This window comes from Hippocampus comes, unplaced genomic scaffold, assembly GCF_001891065.2.
Source record: "Hippocampus comes isolate QL1 unplaced genomic scaffold, H_comes_QL1_v1.1 scaffold243, whole genome shotgun sequence".
Classification (NCBI taxonomy): Eukaryota; Metazoa; Chordata; class Actinopteri; order Syngnathiformes; family Syngnathidae; genus Hippocampus; species Hippocampus comes.
Window position 1 is genome coordinate 103002 of NW_017805278.1, and position 18743 is coordinate 121744.

Consider the following 18743-nt stretch of genomic DNA (forward strand, 5'->3'; position numbering starts at 1 on the left):
CACAGGTGTGAACCCCAAATGGTGAAAAGAAACGTGCCTAACCATAAGCACCATGGTAACCGAGCTTGAGGGCACGTTTCCCAAGAGCTGCTTCAAGTGATATGGGAACAGGTCATAGTTTTGATGACTTCAGAACATAAACTGCGACAAAGAATTATAGAAAGTGAATACATCGCTGTTAAAATATCAGAATTTGTATTTTTAAAAACATTCACAAACAGGAAATTATTTATTTAAAAAAAATAATGCGAATTAAAACATGGAACCGCTAACCTGAGAATTTTTTTAGTGTTAGAGGGTTAAACAAACAAAATTAGGCTTTACATTCATTTTAGTCTCTATGATTAATTAACAAAAAAAAGTGTACACCCCTTGTATGTATTCCAACTGAATATCCAACAGGATCTATTCCAAGATGCTGCTCAACATTGATACAAAATACACAAATTGTGAATGATCAAATGGAACTATGAAACACAAAATGTGAAAAGTCCCGTGCAGGGTCGTTACCAACTAACCCATCCCATTTAAATGAAAGATTATTTTGGGGTATTTTGTAGACTATAAAAAAAAACGCAGGATTGATGTGTAGGAAGACCCAAAAAAAATAAAATTGAGGGATCTTTCAACGTTGCTTCCTTAAGTCTAAGTTAAATTGATTGACATGTTAAAGACAAACAAACATTTGAATGTAACTACCTTTACTCATCTTTCAAGTCGATATCATGTGATGTTGCAGAGGATTTTTTTTTACAACGAAACAGAACACTTGAGCTTTCTGTGATGCTCTTGCTCTGAACAAGTCTCAGCTGAGTTGTTATTCGCAGGATCATGACATCAAGCAATGCAAATTGTGCTCATAGGCATGCATACGATCATGCATTTAAACCACATGCTCGAACAGCACTTGTAACATCTGCAGCAGGCTAACGTTAGCATGCAAGGCTAGAGCTGTACATTCGCTGCTAGGTTTGACAACAAAAAACAAATCAATGTAGAATCTGACTCGACTGTAAGATTAAGGACACAACAGACTCGTGTCTTAGTCCATCGAGTAAGACGTGACTATGAACGATTGCTGTCAGTGACTGTTTGAGGTCAGCGTAGTCTTCATGTTGTGCTAGCTTCCCAAAGTGAATCGAAGGGGGGGTTGGGCTTAACCCGCAGCATCCAGCCTTGACAACCGCGTAGAGACAGCTTACCTGGTTGTAGTGCACCCTGAACGGCTTCAGGTAATCGGACTCTGTGCAAGGAACGACTTCAATGTTGTTGATCTCGTCCATAGTTGGGCGCGCGGCGATGCTGGTCTGTCACCGCAAACACACGGACAGTGAAGGAATCCTACGGAAGCCTGGAGAGGGCAACACACCCACACACAACTGTCATCCGGGGACAACAGGAATCCATTCAGGGCGAAGACTACAATATTAGAAATGAATCTGTAAAAAATAATAATAATCTGGGGTTGAAATAAAGCATGATAGTGATTAAAATGCATTTGTGTTTACATGTTCAATCGTACAATCAATCAATATCAACATTTTAATTAAAATAAGAGGCCAATGAAGCCCTTTTCTGACCCCGACCCTACATCTGTGTGTGGGTTAGGATGATGTCATCCCCACGTATTAATAAAAGTTGTATAATGGAAAGCTATCTGTAGACACCCAATCTCAATTGAATGAACTTCCTTCGTCAAATGAGCCTCCCAACGCACAAGGGCAGGACGTAACACATTTGTGAGCTGATTTACATCAAAATAAATATAGGCCAAGACGAAACAATGAGTGCACCCGTAAGAGGAACACGGCGTCTCTCCTCTGGGCAAGTCCAATTTATACTGCCTGATCCGGCCAAGCTGCTGGGCACGATAAGAAGGGAAGGCCTGTTGAGTGAAGGTATTGTACTACTAAACTCATGTTGCAGTGGCACACTCAGAAAAGTGGCATAAATAAAACATATACTAGTGATGTGAATGAATACCAAACTGGTTCTTTGACAAATGGACAGGACTCCAAATGTATAGGCTCTCCATCACTGAATTCCTGAAGAAGAAGAAAAAGAAGAAGAGGTGGAAGAAGAAGAAGAGGAGGAAGAAGAAGAACAAGAAGTAGAAGAAGAAGAAGCGTCGTCGTCTATCCTCTTCTGGGCCTGAATGGAACGTCGCCCACAAAAAGAAAGTATTCCAAAAATGCTATCAGCTACTCCTGGGGCACCCGCAATGTGTTAATCCCATCCTTCCATGAACATGTGGGTGCCAGGCCCTGGAAGTCATGAGCAATTACAACTTGCAGGCACCTGACAGAGGCCAGGCTGCATCGGGCTTAAGACAAAGAAAAACCTGGAGCCTTCTCAAGCCCCCAAACTCTCTCTTTGTGTCTGTCTGTGTCTCCTCTTCCAATGTTTATTTTTAAAGTCTTGTGCAGTCATTGAATTGCTTTGTTTTTTCATAGGTCATGATACTACTTATGTCAATATACATGGAAAACATACTAAAATATTTTGGTTAATTCAGTCTGTAACTCAATAGACATAACAATGATTCTTATGAGGTAAACATTTTATCAGGTGAGTGATAATCATTAAAACTGCACAATAAGCAGGATGAAAAACAATGTGAGTATAAATAGTGCCCTGTCTGAATATGTGCACATGACAGCAGCTCATCTTCACAACAACAACCTAGATAAGGTGTTAACATGCGGGGGTACTACAGGTATCGCATCCAGCATTCCCGCAATACAAATAATGGCTAATCAGGATACGTTTTCAACGCAGCTTGGTCGCGTGCATGCAAAGACTATCGGAAAAGCTTTGTCATATATAACATGAGACGTACACAGACAGACATTTGTGACTGTGGGAACTTTGGACTGCTTCTTATTTTAAAGGAAATCTCTCCACCGGGCTATCCATAGCATAGTTTATCAGTAAGGGTCAAGCAGGGATTTGGGTCGGAGCCTCGGGGAATGCACTTAGTCAAGGTGGCTGTTGTTCCCCTGTTAGCAAGCTCGGGGTGTGGGTCACACAATAACCACAAGTCTGGATGTTTTGCCGCCGCTCACCTTCTCCGGCAGACCCTTCAAGACACTCAGCGGGCAAGCGTTTCAAAAAGAGAGTGTTAAAAGCGCATGTGATGAACATGACATATGCTGGATGATATGAGTGAAGATTGACAGGAACATGTTTATCAAAGAGTGATCAAGCACATCCACATACACGCACTGGAAGCAGTACAGCCAAGAGAAGATTTGAATTTAGATTGTAAATGTTGGTCAGGGCTTCTGATAGTGTTCGGGCCAATAGAAAAGGCTTTATTGGCCCAAAACACACACCACTGCCCTCTACACCAAACCGCTCAGGCTTTCACAAATCAAGACAAATTTGCAACATTTCCAGTTGAAAAATTTGTTGATTTGGCCATATGTCATAACCAAAGTCCCAAAACTGTTACGCGACGGTCATTGAGCCCTCAGGGACCACGAAGGCTTGATGCAAGTGGGCAGCTGCTGTGGCTCCACTATTCCCCTGCTGAGAAGGAGCCTATTTTAACAAGGCAGACCTATTGTCTTTTCCTAAGAATGACCAGAGAATGTGGTAACTTCCGCGCGTATGTGTGTGTGTGCGTGTGAATTGACTGCGAGAGGAAGAGAAGGGTGAGGGGGGACCAGGCTGTATTCCTTCCATTCACATCCCTCTGGGAACACATGCCACCAGAACTAATTACCTGCCTGCAAGGACCAATTAAGTCGGCCCCCTAATGCCACATAACGAGATAACTTCAGCTGTCCGGGAGGCGTACACGAGTGCGTCGGTAGGGGGTAGGGGTCTCTGATACCGATGACTGCAGGACACGAGAACACAGCGTTGATATTTGGAGTCAACTTTGAAGAACTGTGCTATGCTGTATATAAAAAAGGACAATGAACTATGGTAAAAGAGAATGTAAAGCAATAAACAGGTTTTATAATGAATAAGACTTACTGAAGTAGATGTGTAGTTTTTCAATGCAGGCACATATTCCAGTACTTTCACCATTTAACACACCGACTAGCCACTTTACCAGCCAGGTACACCAACACAATCCACAAGAGTGACATGCATTCATTCTCATCGAGAACGAAAAAATGGATGCACCCGAATTGCCCATCACATGTAAGAAAATAATACAAGTTCTTGGACCTAGGCTGGGAGAGGGTCCCAACAACACATCAAGTCCCTTTAGTGGCTTTCGATCTTCCGGAACCAATTTCTGCACAATACCTTACAATTGTTGATGGGACACTGATGAGGTTAGTACAGTGAAATGGTGCTTCTAGGTGTGAGGATAAAAAGATTTAAAGCGGTTGCCTGCAGCTAAATGATCCATCTAATAGAATTAGTACCCACTATTGACATTATAGGACCGTATAAATACCTATCAGGATAAAACTGTTACCTGGGAACGAAAACGTTGTCATTCATATTTATGACGTGGTTTATAAAAAGAGACATTGCAGTGTTTTTGTGTGGGCAAACAGTTTTGTGAAGGTTGACAGCTGCGTTGCCTGATCCAGAGAGGAGCCTTGGTTTCATAGACCATCGAAACATTAATTGTACACCACTGGGGTCAGCACTCTTTTATAATGTATTTTTATTTTTAGAGACATGATAATGGTCTTCTTCACCCGTGACTCAATATTTTGTCGAATAGAATCCTCAGAATCATATCAAATATCGCATTCTCATTTGGTGTTCCATACAGAACATGTGCTGAATAGTACCACAATTTGGTTTCTGTGTGTATACAAGCCCAAAAAGAAAAACATATTTGGGTACTTGGTGCCTCCACGAGCCTAAAGACAGTATCCTGAGTAATAGGGTGAATAGTATAAGAATGAAGTACCATTTTCAGCCATCCAAGGACGCTGGCGTTTTATGTAGCATCGCCCCCTGCTGTCGAGTGAAACCGACATCATCACCAAATGACGATTTGAGACAAACTTAACATATCCCGGGTCTGCTCGACATGGTTTAACAGAAGCCGTGGTTCCCTTTAAGGACAGGAGGAGGGAATAAATTGTCTCCTTTGATGGTTTACTCAAAGGTGACGGTTTGGAAAGCCAGCCACCTTTGACCTTGGATGTCAGGGCATCAGACAGAAATGCACACCATCCCACCCTCTCAGTGGCTTGTCTCTGTTCATTTGACCTTTCAAATAACCTCAGCATCGTGTCCGTGTCAGTCTTGAGTCACCCATCAGACAGTGGAACAAAGCAATGTCACTCAAATGCACATACTGTATTTTGCACACTTGACCTTACTTTTGTCGAGCAGCTGCGATGGAACACCTCCCTGGTCTGAAGAAATATTAAGAAAATTGTTTCATGACATTTATTTTACCAAGGATATTACATGCAAAAGGGTCTTTAACTAAAAGAGTTACATAATAAAGACATACTGAGTGCAGTAATTCGAGAATTCCACGCGTTCTTATGAAATCACCAACTTCAATACAGGTACAAAACTACGGTAAGTGGAAAAAGATCGCCATCTACGGGTGCAAGTGGAAACTGTAAAGTGACTCATTGCAGACAAAAAAAAAAAAACCCACAGGCACTTGTAAAAGTGCACACTGTACATATTTCAACCAAGTAGATCACAATTAATCTTTTTGACAATTTTTGTCAAGAGCTTCTTGGCTGGAGTGAATGATTCCACAATCCGCTCAATCTGCTTGGCCCTGCGCACACAAACAAGAGCAGGAACATTTTCATGAAATTTAGAGGGCTTTTTCTCAGGGGTGTCCAAAATTTGCCACTGATTAGGAGGAATAGCAATCAGCGTGACAAAATTAACCACACAGTTACAAAACACCGAATAGTCACGGGTGCCGAACACCGAGGTGCGTCTAAATGGTGGAATGGAAGGAAATGAGAGATGAAAACTAATTTTTTTTCTGCTCTTCCGTCTTGTCACCCAGTGGAAAAAGTAAACAGTACAATGCAACCAAACAACATCGGTCATGTCAATTATTTTATGAAACGCAACAGGCCTCTTAAAAAATGGATAGCGCCGTAAATAACCCAGGGACACAGTTTGGACACCCCTGCTTGAACATATTGTCTTAAACAGTCTGAAGAACCTTCGTCATACGTACGTTGTGTCTCCAATGACGTTGTTGAAGCCATGCACTTGAAGAACATACAGGTGGTTGGCTATGGTGACTGACAAGGTGACCTCAAACTTGCAACGCTTCCTCAGACTGCTGAAGACAAGATTTACTCTAGGAAAAAAAAAAAAAGACAACATTGGTATTTGAATGAAAAATGCAGCAATAAAAACCGACAACAATTGCAAACTATACAAGTCAACACTAACTTACCGAGTGTCCTCACAGCGAATATCCACGATATTCAGCCGTAAACCTCCCCACATTTTCAGCATTCGTAACTCCTCTCCCAAGAGGCGGCAGGTACTCACCACCGAGGACACGTCATGGAGCAACTGGACATAATAGAAAAAAAAAATAGATGAGAAACAACAGTATCTTGCCACAGCATCAACATGCAATTCAATTCGAAAACCAATATTAGAATGAGATCCCGCCACACAGACCTTTGGAATGCAGCTACTCGTTGGGTACCTCTCAACCCAGGCCGTTTCACCCTTGATGTGCTGAGAGAGCAGTTTGTGAACCAAGCACGCGTGGCTCTCTGAATCCTCATCTAGTTATAGAAATCAAGCATGAACAAAAAGGTCAAACAAATTTGAGAAGCACAAAATGTGTTCTAAATAAAAAATGTTAAAAAGTAATCTGGCATGACGTGTAAAATGATAGTTACAGGGTGGATGAGACTGCAAATGATCATACTGTGTCTCAAGCAAACTGTTTTCATGCATCCCCACAGTTCATCCCAACTTTTGCTTCCCTTACCATGAAGAAGAAATTGGAAATTCACTTGTGCAGTTTTATGCTCAGGTTCCTTTTCAGCGCTGTTTCCTACAAAACAAAGACGGCGCATTTACAGTTTCTCCAGCATTCCACTCACATTTTAAAAGCTCACCCGGCACCCTAACGATGATATAGGAAATGGAAAGGCGTTGGAGACTAGTAAAATACATGACTTCTCCTGACAAGGCAAAATAAAATAAATACCTGCGTGCACCAGCTGCAAATGCAATGTGTCGTAGAGGAAAGTGTACACGGTGTAGTTTTCCGTCTTTTCTCGAAACCTCCATTCAGTCAGCCTGAGAAAAGACATTTGCAAAAAAAAAAAAAAAAAAAAAACATGGATATCCTGGTGTCTAGGCAAACATCCGAGGAACAGTTGACATTTTAAGTCGCAGCGTCATGTGGCGTAAGAAGCCATGAAAAAAGAAACTGACGTATGAAGCGTGCCGATGAAGCTCTCAAGGTTTCTTGTCTCAGCTTTCAGACTGCTCAATTTCCCTGAAGCCTGCTTCTTTTGCACCTCCAGCTCATGTATTTGTCTGTTGTAAGGGGGAGAAAGTAAATACTGTACATGAAACAATTTTGATTGTTAACTGACAAAAACAACAGCGCATGTTGCAAAAGACATCGAAGAGTCTCGATCGGTTTACCGGTTTTTGTCATCCAAAGCCTCGTTGACGTTCTTCATTTCTGTAGAAGAAATCCCCATTCATTTCACTTCACAACTGGACTTCAAATGTATATAGTATATGGAAATGAACACATACAGTGTGGTAGCTTACCTTCCTGGAGTGACTTCAGACTTGACATGTTTTCAGTTCCTTTTTCCTCAACTGCTGCTAGCTCTGCGTGTCGGGGGATCAAAATATTACAGTAGTGCCCTTTCACCCTCTGCTACTGCCAGGGGTCACCAACATGATTTTGCATAAAATAATTTGAAGAAACTACAATGACTTTCCGAAGTGTGCATCAAGCTGCTAGTCTGTCATGTGAATGAGTACCGAAGAAGGCTCAAAAAGGTTGGTGACCCTTTTGCAATAGATAATGCCATAAAAAAACTAATACCTTAAATAACACAAATAAAATAAAATATCTAATTAGGTAAAATGAACACATTGAATAGAGTCGTGAATATTTTTTCAGGGACTGCATTACCTGCTTCCAAATCACCAATACAATTGTCCAGAATTTGGATCATCTCATTAGATTCAACTGCACTTTTGAATTTCTGTTGCTCGTCCTGAAAAGAATAAAACCTCAATGTCAGGTGATCTCAGCCTTGAGAGTACACATGTTTTTTTTTTTATTTTAAATGTGGGATTGTCGAATTACCGCAAGAGTCTGTACAAGAGACGAGTACAGGACGGCCTTCATTTCATGTGCGCGGACTTTGCTCATCTTTCTGAAGAAATTGTTTCTTTCTTTTAGCTTCACGCCCAAAGCTCTGATCTGTTGACTCAAACAAAAGCAGTCAATGCACGACTAAATTCACTGAATGCCCACATTGTGGGGGCTCAAGCGGTTGGCTTTCAATATGGGAAGGGCTGGTCCTGTGTTGGTAGATTTTGCAAGCCAAATGACAACAAAAGCAAAGAAAAAAAAGAAGAAAAAACAAAAGGCAATACCTCCTTTTCTGAAGATTTTTTCACATCTGCCCACAAATCATGATTGATCACCTTGAGAGGTTTGTTTAAGTCCAACATTCTGCAATTCAATCTGAGAAGACATAGGTGCAGTATGACCCGACTGGACTTATGACTATCACAAAAATAATAATAAATACTCTTACCCTTCCATCTTCTGAGAGACAATCTCGAAATCAGCCTCATAGGCAATTCGTTTAGGATAATTTATATGTTTGTTTTTTAATATATCCATTGCTGAGCAACCGGTGCCACGTGGAACCTGAGCACAATAAAAAACAAATTCATATTACTGCATGACAGTTTTGTTTTCATCTTTTTGGGTAGTGTAAACCTACCCTGCCGGGAAGGACGCTTTGCCGGGGTTTATGGATCACAAAGTCTATGTTGAAGAGTTTAAAGAACTCTAGCGCCGTGATGCTGCCATCTTTTAATTTCTGTAAGGTAAACGACAGGCACTCACAGGGATTTGGTGGACAAACAAGTAAGAAAAGCATAAATTGAGAGCTAGAAAAAAACAACCAAACAAACCTGCATATCCCGGTCTTCAAGGTGGGATTCCAACATGCTGTGTTTAAAAGCTGAAGGCAACAAAAGAAAGTGATGTCAAAAAAAGAAAAGACAAAAAAACTTGTGCAAGGAGAGAACTTACTGGAATTAAATGTAGCATCACTTCGGCTGCTGTTTGAGAGGCTACTGTTGGAGGAATCCATCGTCTGGTTTGATGATGGAACCGTGGTGGTGTTCCCACGATCGTATTCCGGAACATGAGCGGGTATTTCCTGGTGGGAAATCAAAAGTAGAAATGTTTTACCATCTGAAATATGTAGCGGTTGCATGCCAGGTTTTGGAGAGGGATTCACTGCATGTAAATTGACGTACCGTTGCAACAGCCTCCGGTAACATCACACTGGATGCCTTCATTTTCTTTTCGTCCCCTGTCTGGTTTTCGTCGGATGGCAAGCGTCTCTTTATCCCTTGGGCGCCGTTTGGGCTGTTTTCTTGAAAAACATTGTCCGGTAAGGTTTTATCGATGTTGAAGTCTTCAAAAGGGATTGCGTTTTCCGAGATTTTGGTGTCCGATGTGTCGGATAAATCTTCGCAGCTACCAAGCTCTTCATCATAAATGTCACTCACTTCGTCATCATTCCATTTGTTGAGTGTATTGGTCACGTCGGTTGCTGTCCTCCTTGTTGATTTTTCCTGAGAAATGCCAGAGGCGGAGTCTGCCTTCTTTGGTTCGTCAGCTCTGGTTCTTTGTGGCAGTTTTGGCTTAAAGCCTCTCATGGACAGTCTCAACATCAGCTCTGGAGTCTTCAACTTGAAAGGCGTTCCCACAGCGGTGTAGCCTTGTGGACCATATCGCATATCCTCATCCTCTGTGTCTCTTAAAGCCGGTCGAACATCCGGCACAAATTCAGACTCATTGTGCTCCTCTTTTGTGTTTTTGTCAGTGTCAGGCTCCAAATTAGCCTCAGAGGTCGCGCTTACCATCTGGCTCAAGCGCCTTACTTTTAACTGGAGATCAGCAATGCGGAATCGTGCAGACTGACTTGAATCTCTGCCATCGTCACCTGCACCGGGTGAATTTAACTTCTGTGACAAAGAACTGGTTTGATTCCTTGATTCGTCTTCTTTGCGACTTTGGGTTTCTTCGGAGTTGACAGCATCTGGACTTTCCTCTACATCTCGACCAAGCTCTTGACTGGTCTGCTGTGAAGTCATCTCTTGGGTGCCTCGAACATCAGCATATGGGCGTTGTGTTGATGAGTCTGTTTGAACATCTGTCGCGTTGATGCTTACATCTACTCTATGTAAAGTGCCGTCCGCGTTCTTTTGTGTACTTAAAAGGCTGTCATGGAGAGTAGTAACTCCTGGGACTTTGTATTTATCATCCACATCCAATGTTTTAAGTTGGGCTGGCATGAAGCAGTTTGTGTCAACAGCTTCTGCAAAGGATGGTTCTGCCGGAGGATCTGCTTTGGTGACCACGCGGTGAGGCCAAGAGAAATCTGTATTACAAAAGATATTTTGTCCTGGATTGAAACGGAGTACTGATAAAGATCTTTTTCTTTGCGTCACATCCATCGCCGCGTCACTTGCTGAAAACCTGATGGTTTTGTCTCCTCCAGTAGCTACGGAGTGATTTTTGTGTGCTTCTGGGTCCAAGGGAGTATCAGTCATTGCAGTGAGGCTTTGCGTCATATCCATGGCTGCGTCATTTGTTGAAAACCTGATGGTTTTTTCTCCTCCTTGAGGTACAGAGTTGACTTCTTTGTGCGCGCCTGTTTCAGACCGAGTATCAATTATTGTGGTGAGGTTTTGCGTCATATCCATGGCTGCGTCATTTGCTGAAAACCTGATGTTTTTTTCTCCCCCATTAGGTACAGAGTGGGCTTCTTTGTGCGCTCCTGTTTCGGACCGAGTGTCAATTATTGTGGTGAGATTTTGCGTCATATCCATGGCTGCGTCATTTGCTGAAAACCTGATGTTATTCTCTCCTCCAACATGTGTGAAGGGGACATTTGTGTGTGCTCCTGCTTTAAAGGGAGTATCAATCATCGCAGTCAGATTTTGCGTCATATCCATGGCTGCGTCATTTGCTGAAAACCTGATGGTTTTTTCTCCTCCTTGAGGTACAGAGTTGACTTCTTTGTGCGCGCCTGTTTCAGACCGAGTATCAATTATTGTGGTGAGGTTTTGCGTCATATCCATGGCTGCGTCATTTGCTGAAAACCTGATGGTATTCTCTCCTCTAGGATGCACAAAGGGGACACTTTTAGGTGCTCCTGCTTCAAAGGGAGTATCAATCATCGCAGTCAGACTTTGGGTCATATCCATGGCTGTGTCATTTGTTGAAAACCTGATGGTTTTTTCTCCTCCTTGAGGTACAGAGTTGACTTCTTTGTGCGCGCCTGTTTCAGACCGAGTATCAATTATTGTGGTGAGGTTTTGCGTCATATCCATGGCTGCGTCATTTGCTGAAAACCTGATGGTATTCTCTCCTCCAGGATGCACAAAGGGGATACGTTTAGGTGCTCCTGCTTCAAAGGGAGTATCAATCATCGCAGTCAGACTTTGCGTCATCTCCATGGCTGCATCATTTGCTGAAAACCTGATGGTTTTTTCTCCTCCATTAGGTACAGAGTGGACTTCTTTGTGCGCTCTTGTTTCGGGCTGAGTATCAATTATTGTGGTGAGGTTTTGCGTCATATCCATGGCTGCGTCATTTGCTGAAAACCTGATGGTATTCTCTCCTCCAGCATGCATAACGGGGACACTTTTGTGTGCTCCTGCTTCAAAGGGAGTATCAATCATTGCAGTCAGACTTTGCGTCATCTCCATGGCTGCATCATTTGCTGAAAACCTGATGGTATTCTCTCCTCCAGCATTTATCAAGGGGACACTTTTGTGTGCACCTGGTTCAAAAGGCAGGTCAATGTTTATGGTAAGACTTTGGGTCATATCCATTGCGGCGTCATTTGCTGTGAACCTGACGGTTCTCTCATAACTGCTAGGCAAACTGTCCAGAATTTTGTGCGACTGTATTGTGAAAGTACGAGGCGTATTGACAGAGCCACTTTGAGTCACATCCAAGTTGGAATTGTCAGATGTCAATCTCACTGCCCGCTCTCCGTCGTCCTCTTGTGTGGCAGAATGGATCTGAGAAAGACCGATATTTTAAGTTACATCATATTGACATTTATTCATCTAATTCATCCACTCCAAATTTTGTTTCAGTGGAGACTGTTGTACCATAGTAGCAACTTCCCCATCTTTTTGGAGCCAAGGCACATACACTGCATAAGAACCGCACAACACAACGCCAAAGAAGGTTCACAAAAGTGGATACACAATTTAATTAGGTACCTTCTGCCATCTAACGGACGACCATTAAATTGTTCAATCTGTCACTATACGTCATCGATACTGTCGATGAACAACAACACAGAATTGGCAGTAAATAAATCATTTTCAGACCAGGTAATTGACATGGATAATTTCCCACGGCACACTGGCTGTGAGTCACCTAGCTCCTAGCAGATGTCATGTTCCTCTTTAGACTGCAGAACCCAGTTAACACACTCAATTTTGTCAATATGCATTAAGAAGCGATTTTCATCCCTTGTTCTTCAGCGCAAAAAAAAACAAAAATTAGTTTAAAAGTTTACCTGAGTTTTCAAAGACCGCTTCAATGGGATTTCCTTTCCTAAATACACAGAAGAATTTTTTTTTTTTTTTTTAGCATTTCAGTTGTAAATATCACTGGAAATTATTTGAATAGTGATTTTGTTGTACAGTACCTGTGTTATAAGATGACCTCTGTTCATCAGAGAACAGCTGATGAAATGTGGCTTGTTGACCTTTAGGGTGTATTAATTGTGTAGGTAGGAGACATCGGAGAGGCTCATCAATCCGTGTAACATCGTCTCTATGAAATTTTGTCATATTCATGCTCAGGTCCTCTTTGGGACACATTGGATCTCCGTTGAAAGGTTGCTCATTTGCCCTAACCAGAGGGTTAACCTGAGTCATTCTGGCATGTCTAGGATTGACTCTGGGGCCATCTGTTTTAAAGATGTTTGCAAGGAATTTTTCAAATTTGGGGTCCAAACTTATTCCAGATGAAACAGGGTGCCCAGTAGTAGCTCTGTGTTTCTTTTCCATTGATGGCGCTAAAAGGGCTGTTTTTCCTTCACAAAGAAAATGGTTGAAATTTGGAGCAGGAGGAGGGGACAGCGCTCCTGTGATTTTAGCAGTACAACTCTGCGCCATGTCCAGACAGGCGTCATCTGCAGTGAAACCTGTTACTTTCTCTGTGGATTTTTCTTTAGAATTGTCCTAAAAAATAAAATTACATGTCATCACATAAACAGAAATGCACATATTTTCAAGTAATCTGGAAGCAGTTTGAAAATTAAAGTATGGTACGTAATGTTAAAAAAAAAAAATTGTGTGCACATTAAAAATGGGTTGAATCTTAGTACGATGTTAGAGTAGCGTTTTATGCAGCATTTTAAAACTTACCCGTTGCTCTTGAAGTGCATGAAAAGAATGGTTCTTTAAAGCGTTTTTATCTAAAAAGGTAAAACACAAGTTAATATAATGAGAATTAGATGACTCCAGCTGATCTGGCTAAACAATAAACAACCTACCAGCTATCTGAAGGGTCGCTTCTTCAGCATTTTCCTTCTCCAACCTTTTGGGAACCAAACACAATATTAGCTCCCAAACATAATTTTATAGACAACAAGATGTGAGGCACAACGATGACAAAAATTCTGACTGGCAGTTCTTGAGATATAATGAAGTAAAAATGACTGAGTGAAGTGAAAGTGTAATCAAACACACCTGTTTCCAAACGCTGCTGCCATAAAGAAAAAATAAAGTTATTAAACATGTTAAAAAGCTACTGAGAAAAGTGAAATGAAATTACTATGAGCGAGTCAGTTGGAAACGAAACGTGTTTTGTTTGGGGGGGTGGGGGGTACCTTTTGGATTGGATGATCCCAGTGTTATTCTGGTGTGTCTTGCTTGTGATGCAGCATCACATTGGGAATACATTTCTTGCCGGGGAAAAAGACACTGAAAAGGATCATCTGGGTCATCATTCAATCCTGCAACGTGGCCCGTGTGAGTAACTGTCACATCCATCTTGCCATCGTCAGAGAGTCCATTATTCTTGCCGTTATGAGGTGATTTCCCCGTTTCAGAATGAACCAAAATTGGAGCTTGATTTTCCTTGTCCACATCTACCATCTGGGTTTTAATCGGGGACATTTTAGTTTCGAATGTGGTTTCGCGTTGTCTCACACTTGATCCGTGTGACTTTGAATGGAGCAAGTTGTTGAAAGAAGGATCTAAAGTGAGCACTGATGACATAACACTAAAATCAGTGATTCGGCCAGTGCATGACATTTCTAACTCTCTTGCGATGTTCGCGTTGTGGCTGAGGCTCATATCCATGGATCCGCCATTTGCTGAGGACATTGTACTCTTCTTTCCACAAGAAAGCAAAGTGGGTCTACTTTTCTGTGTGCCGTCTACACGATAGTCGTCAGTATCAGCAATGTTGATAGTGTGACTCTGGGTCATTTCCATGAAGCCATCATCCTCATTATACATCACGGTTTTCTCTCCAAAGCCTTCCCCAAGTTCAAAGTTGGCCTGAAGATGAGTAAAGTGTGAATGAATGGACACCCAAAAGATTTGAAAAGCATCTTTGACGAACATTACAAGGGTTCACATTCAAAATGTAGCAATGGTATAGTAATAAAGATAATCTCACATTTCCTTTTGGTTCATAGGCATGAAGAGTTGCGCTTATCAGTGGTTCCATTCCTAGATTGATTTTGGACACACATATTTACAATGGACGCAAGAGCAAAAAGCAGTTGAACAGAATTTTAAAAAGACGAACCCATTATTTGTTGAACGATCCCCTCTTCACCAACTGACACCTGGACGCTACAACGTGGCAAATGAAAATGCTAAATACATGTTTTATTTTCGTGAAATAAGATCTTCCGAAATAGTCACTTTACCCATTTTGCGCTGGTATCGCTGCGAAGAAAAAAATTACAAGAAAACAATTACAACACTGCTGAATGTTCAGTATGAAATAACTTACTGCCGATATATTTATGAGACTTGACATACCTGTAGACATTAACTCTTGGAATGGACCGCGAACGGGGGAGGCATGTTTCGCATCCCTTTGGAAAGAAAGAAAGTATTAAAGTAGGTAGTTGTTTTAACACAAAGATGTGTGTTTTCAGTGTTTTACTTGGAATAAAGAAGGACATCATTGGCTGGTGCAAAGCTAACCCTTCTGGAATTTCTTTTTCCTACCGGTTTGGCACACTCAACCTGAATGAAGATAATACATAAGAAAAATGTAGTAATATTCGAGTAGAATTTTTAAGGCAACAAATCCATTTGCCTCATTTTCCTGTTGCTCTGCATCTGAGAATCTTGTTGATTTCCGTGGGTCTTTAAGGATCTGGAAAATTAAAATATAAATCAATTAGAAACCATATCATAATTGTTGTAATTGCACATTTTTTTCTCCATAAAGTATGTAAGAAAACAAACTGGAGTTTGTCGTCACCATTAGGTCAGTGGCATTACTCACAGAAGAAATGCGTCTCCTGGAGAAGTATCCACTGTTTTCACTTTAACACAAAACAAACAAGTCAAATCACAAAACTCGATCAGAAGGTGTAAGAACATCGTGTTGAGTGTATCAAACGTGTTTTGACTCACTCATTCTTGCCAGAGTCCAAGAGCTCCATTTTCAACTAAATTAGAGAAAGAGGACTGTATTCATTGAATGATGTACAGGCAACATTTCATTGGCAGTAACCCTTTAAATTATGCTTTTTAAAAAAAAAATCTCTTCAGAAATCTTAAAAGCAAAAGTTAATGTTCATGTTAATCCTTTTCTTGTCGGGGTGAACAGTTACAAATTTTCCCATAAATTAGGTGGGTCATTTCCTCCAAAAATTAGTTCTTATTTGGGATAAACTGTTGTGTAACAAATAATATATACGCTAACAAATGGCAAATAACTATGTTCATCGGGTTTGGTGTTCCTCAAAAAGACACCAAACGTTAGTAACTTTCACAAAATCAAATTCGTGTGCATTGGTATTTGGCTGCTAGCATAATAGCAACCATTAATAAAGCAAAAAATGCAAATAAATAATAAAGTCAGACATACCTCTCAGTGGTGACTTGTGAATTAGTAAATATTGTTAAGCGTTAACAAATAAGTGTAACCATAACTTCAAAGGCTGAAGATTTAAAGCGTAAAAAAATAAACTGTGTTCGATCAAACGTCAACGAGAAGTTAACGTCGTCTGGAGTTTTGAATTTAGCCGCCGCCGCGCATGCGCAGTTAAATCCTGCCGTTGGTTTTACCATAATTTATTTCGATTCTTTGTTCATTTGGTTTGATAATGAGAGATTGCAGAATTCTTTACAAATCCTAAAAAAAATTAAAATGACAAAATATTGAAAAATATGTCATTTTTAGTGTCTGAGAGAGGTATACCGGTAATGACGCAAATAACGGAAATACAATCCGGTACTTGCCTCTTTTTTAAAAAAATACTGAAGCTGACTCTTTGACGGCGCATTTTCATGTAGCATTCTCTACGGTAGGATATATTTTGAAAGTTATTGTGTGTTTGGAATATACAAAGTTATGTTGCATTATTTTACCCTTAATATAGTGTTGCACCAAAATGCTGCATTTGGCGTTGAAAAGTCGAACTGCGGTACAGTATTTCGCAAAATTTGTACTTGGGAGTTCTCGCGCGATTGACGGTAAAAATAACCACTTCCTTGGCTTGTTCATTCTACTTACAAGTCTATATATACAGTACATTTCCCTGAAAAAAGAAACAATTGAATTAGTTAAGTAATGAGATACCTTGTCGTGTATGTGCATTTTTCGCAATATTCTTTGCCTAAATGATGACTCAAATAACCTCCATCACCAAACCAATAATTTGTCATCACTTTTGCAGTTGCTGGCATTTTGGGTAGGACAATGTCAAAAATTCCCAGAGGTCAGCACAATTGGTCGCTTTCTTTACTTTTTTATGTAATTGATTTGAACAACATATATTTAATTTGGTATCATTTTTTTTCCCAGCAGGACAGCTCCATACAGAGCCAAAGAAATCCGCGCATAAAAACGAAATGAAGGACACAGCAACCGGATGTGCTTCAGCAAAGACTCACCAAAAAGATGGTGGCCTAAGACAAAAAGAACACATATCACGGTGAGAGAACTTGAAGAATGCTCCTGAAAATGGATAATCATTTATTGCCTACATGTAACGTGTTTTCCCCGATTCCCACTCTTTTTCTCCAGAGAAAATGTTGTGCCAAAAGTTTACAAAGGGTAAGTACATAAAATGATTTTGTGTTGAAGAATAGTGGCGATTTATCCTTATTCATATAAACAAGTGAATGATATTTGTCTTAGGGTTTCAACAAGATATGAACTGCAGGCAGAACTCAAGGAGCAAAACCAACAATTGTCAGCTGCCAAAGGGGAACTGGAGAAAAAACTTACGGAAACACAGGTATAGAAAGTTCACCAACTCTTTCGATTGGCATCATGCTTGGTGTGACTATAGTTTCACTGGTTTATGCCCATTTTTTTTGCTTTTAAAACACAGCAAAAAGTTTCTCATCTGGAGCAGCAGTGCAGTGACCTTGAAAAAGAGAATTCTGAGGTCCAGAAAAACCTCAAGGACTGTCAGATAATCCTAGTGGCTGCAAAAATAGACCCAAGTAAGTATGCTTCAAAGCACGCTGTTGTAATTATTATGTTTATAACATTATTGAAATTAAAATTAATTTGGATTGCTACTTAGTTTCAGGAGAACTAATTGGTGAAGCTGCACGCCAGAATGAAGAACAAAGAAAAGAAGTCATGGTACGCACATGTATTTACGGTTCCTTGCTCTACTTCATTTAATGTTCTGTAAAATTAATAATAATAGTATGAATACATGCAGAAGATTTCAAACCAAACCCAAATGATTATTACTACAACACTTGTATCCGATTGCAGGGTGTCTCCGCAGACCTGTTGAAAGAATTAAAGGTTTTTGGGAACATGGCAACTCAGCAGCATTCTCGTCTGCAGGTGATATTATTATTATTCGGTTGATAATTTTTATACTCGACCATAAATGGTTTCAAATATTTGCATGTTTTGACATCCATTCATTTTTCCATACACTTTTAGGGACTCCAGAAAACAATGAAAGACCTAACTGAAGCACGGGAACAAATGATGCAAGAGATACAGACCTTCGCTCGGGAGGCTGCTGACATGGAAAAAGCTCTGATGGAGGCAGAAGCTCTGTTATTGTAAATGTGTTGTGCCGCCTTGTCTAAATGTGCAAACGTGCCCGTTAATATGGAGTCTAATGTTCGTATTGTTCATGTATTTGTGTGAGTACATAATGGCATTTGATGTCATTGTTATTCAGTGTCAATAAATAAAGTTTCTCATGGTTCTCATTTTCTATTTCAAAACAATGCTTTTTTTTTAATCCATTCCCTCTCGCTCACTCAGGTCCTCATCCTCCCAGCAAGCTTTTGATTAATCCTTAGCTTTATATTTACCCCGAAAATTATTT

At 40.6% G+C, this 18743-nt stretch overlaps 3 protein-coding genes across 5 annotated transcripts in view; 1 reads left to right on the forward strand and 2 right to left on the reverse strand.

The window, feature by feature from the left end:
- Nucleotides 1–1377, reverse strand: part of nudt14 (nudix (nucleoside diphosphate linked moiety X)-type motif 14) — a 10224-nt gene extending 8847 nt beyond the window's left edge. Inside the window, exon 1 of the mRNA XM_019870745.1 lies at nucleotides 1203–1377. Coding sequence (XP_019726304.1) covers nucleotides 1203–1283 — 81 coding nt within the window. The 5' untranslated portion in view covers nucleotides 1284–1377. The remainder of the gene's footprint in view (nucleotides 1–1202) is intronic.
- A 3982-nt stretch (nucleotides 1378–5359) lies between these two features.
- Nucleotides 5360–16569, reverse strand: knl1 (kinetochore scaffold 1). The gene is made up of 34 exons (XM_019870725.1): nucleotides 16301–16569; nucleotides 15844–15872; nucleotides 15713–15752; nucleotides 15521–15580; nucleotides 15365–15447; nucleotides 15238–15293; nucleotides 15123–15141; nucleotides 14999–15045; nucleotides 14867–14919; nucleotides 14070–14745; nucleotides 13930–13948; nucleotides 13734–13777; nucleotides 13606–13655; nucleotides 12882–13419; nucleotides 12750–12787; nucleotides 11945–12240; nucleotides 9460–10936; nucleotides 9230–9359; nucleotides 9109–9158; nucleotides 8916–9014; nucleotides 8724–8839; nucleotides 8560–8650; nucleotides 8267–8383; nucleotides 8090–8174; nucleotides 7717–7779; nucleotides 7585–7624; nucleotides 7369–7473; nucleotides 7139–7230; nucleotides 6917–6982; nucleotides 6598–6707; nucleotides 6365–6486; nucleotides 6140–6265; nucleotides 5603–5722; nucleotides 5360–5513 (listed from the first exon to the last, which is right to left on the reverse strand). Exons 2-33 carry the CDS (start codon nucleotides 15870–15872, stop codon nucleotides 5626–5628), a joined length of 5034 nt encoding a protein of 1677 aa, XP_019726284.1. The 5' UTR covers nucleotides 16301–16569; the 3' UTR covers nucleotides 5360–5513; nucleotides 5603–5625.
- A 76-nt stretch (nucleotides 16570–16645) lies between these two features.
- On the forward strand, nucleotides 16646–18637 carry knstrn (kinetochore localized astrin (SPAG5) binding protein). Of its 3 annotated transcripts, none has more exons than XM_019870746.1 (9): nucleotides 16646–16739; nucleotides 17112–17153; nucleotides 17240–17369; nucleotides 17462–17491; nucleotides 17576–17675; nucleotides 17772–17886; nucleotides 17970–18031; nucleotides 18170–18244; nucleotides 18347–18637. In XM_019870746.1, exons 2-9 carry the CDS (start codon nucleotides 17135–17137, stop codon nucleotides 18473–18475), a joined length of 660 nt encoding a protein of 219 aa, XP_019726305.1. In that variant the 5' UTR covers nucleotides 16646–16739; nucleotides 17112–17134; the 3' UTR covers nucleotides 18476–18637. The 3 variants fall into 3 exon arrangements, with proteins under 3 accessions (XP_019726305.1, XP_019726306.1, XP_019726307.1); XM_019870747.1 differs by having other exon boundaries at nucleotides 17243–17369; XM_019870748.1 differs by lacking the exon at nucleotides 17112–17153 and having other exon boundaries at nucleotides 16704–16739; nucleotides 17243–17369.
- The last annotated feature ends 106 nt before the right edge of the window (nucleotides 18638–18743 follow it).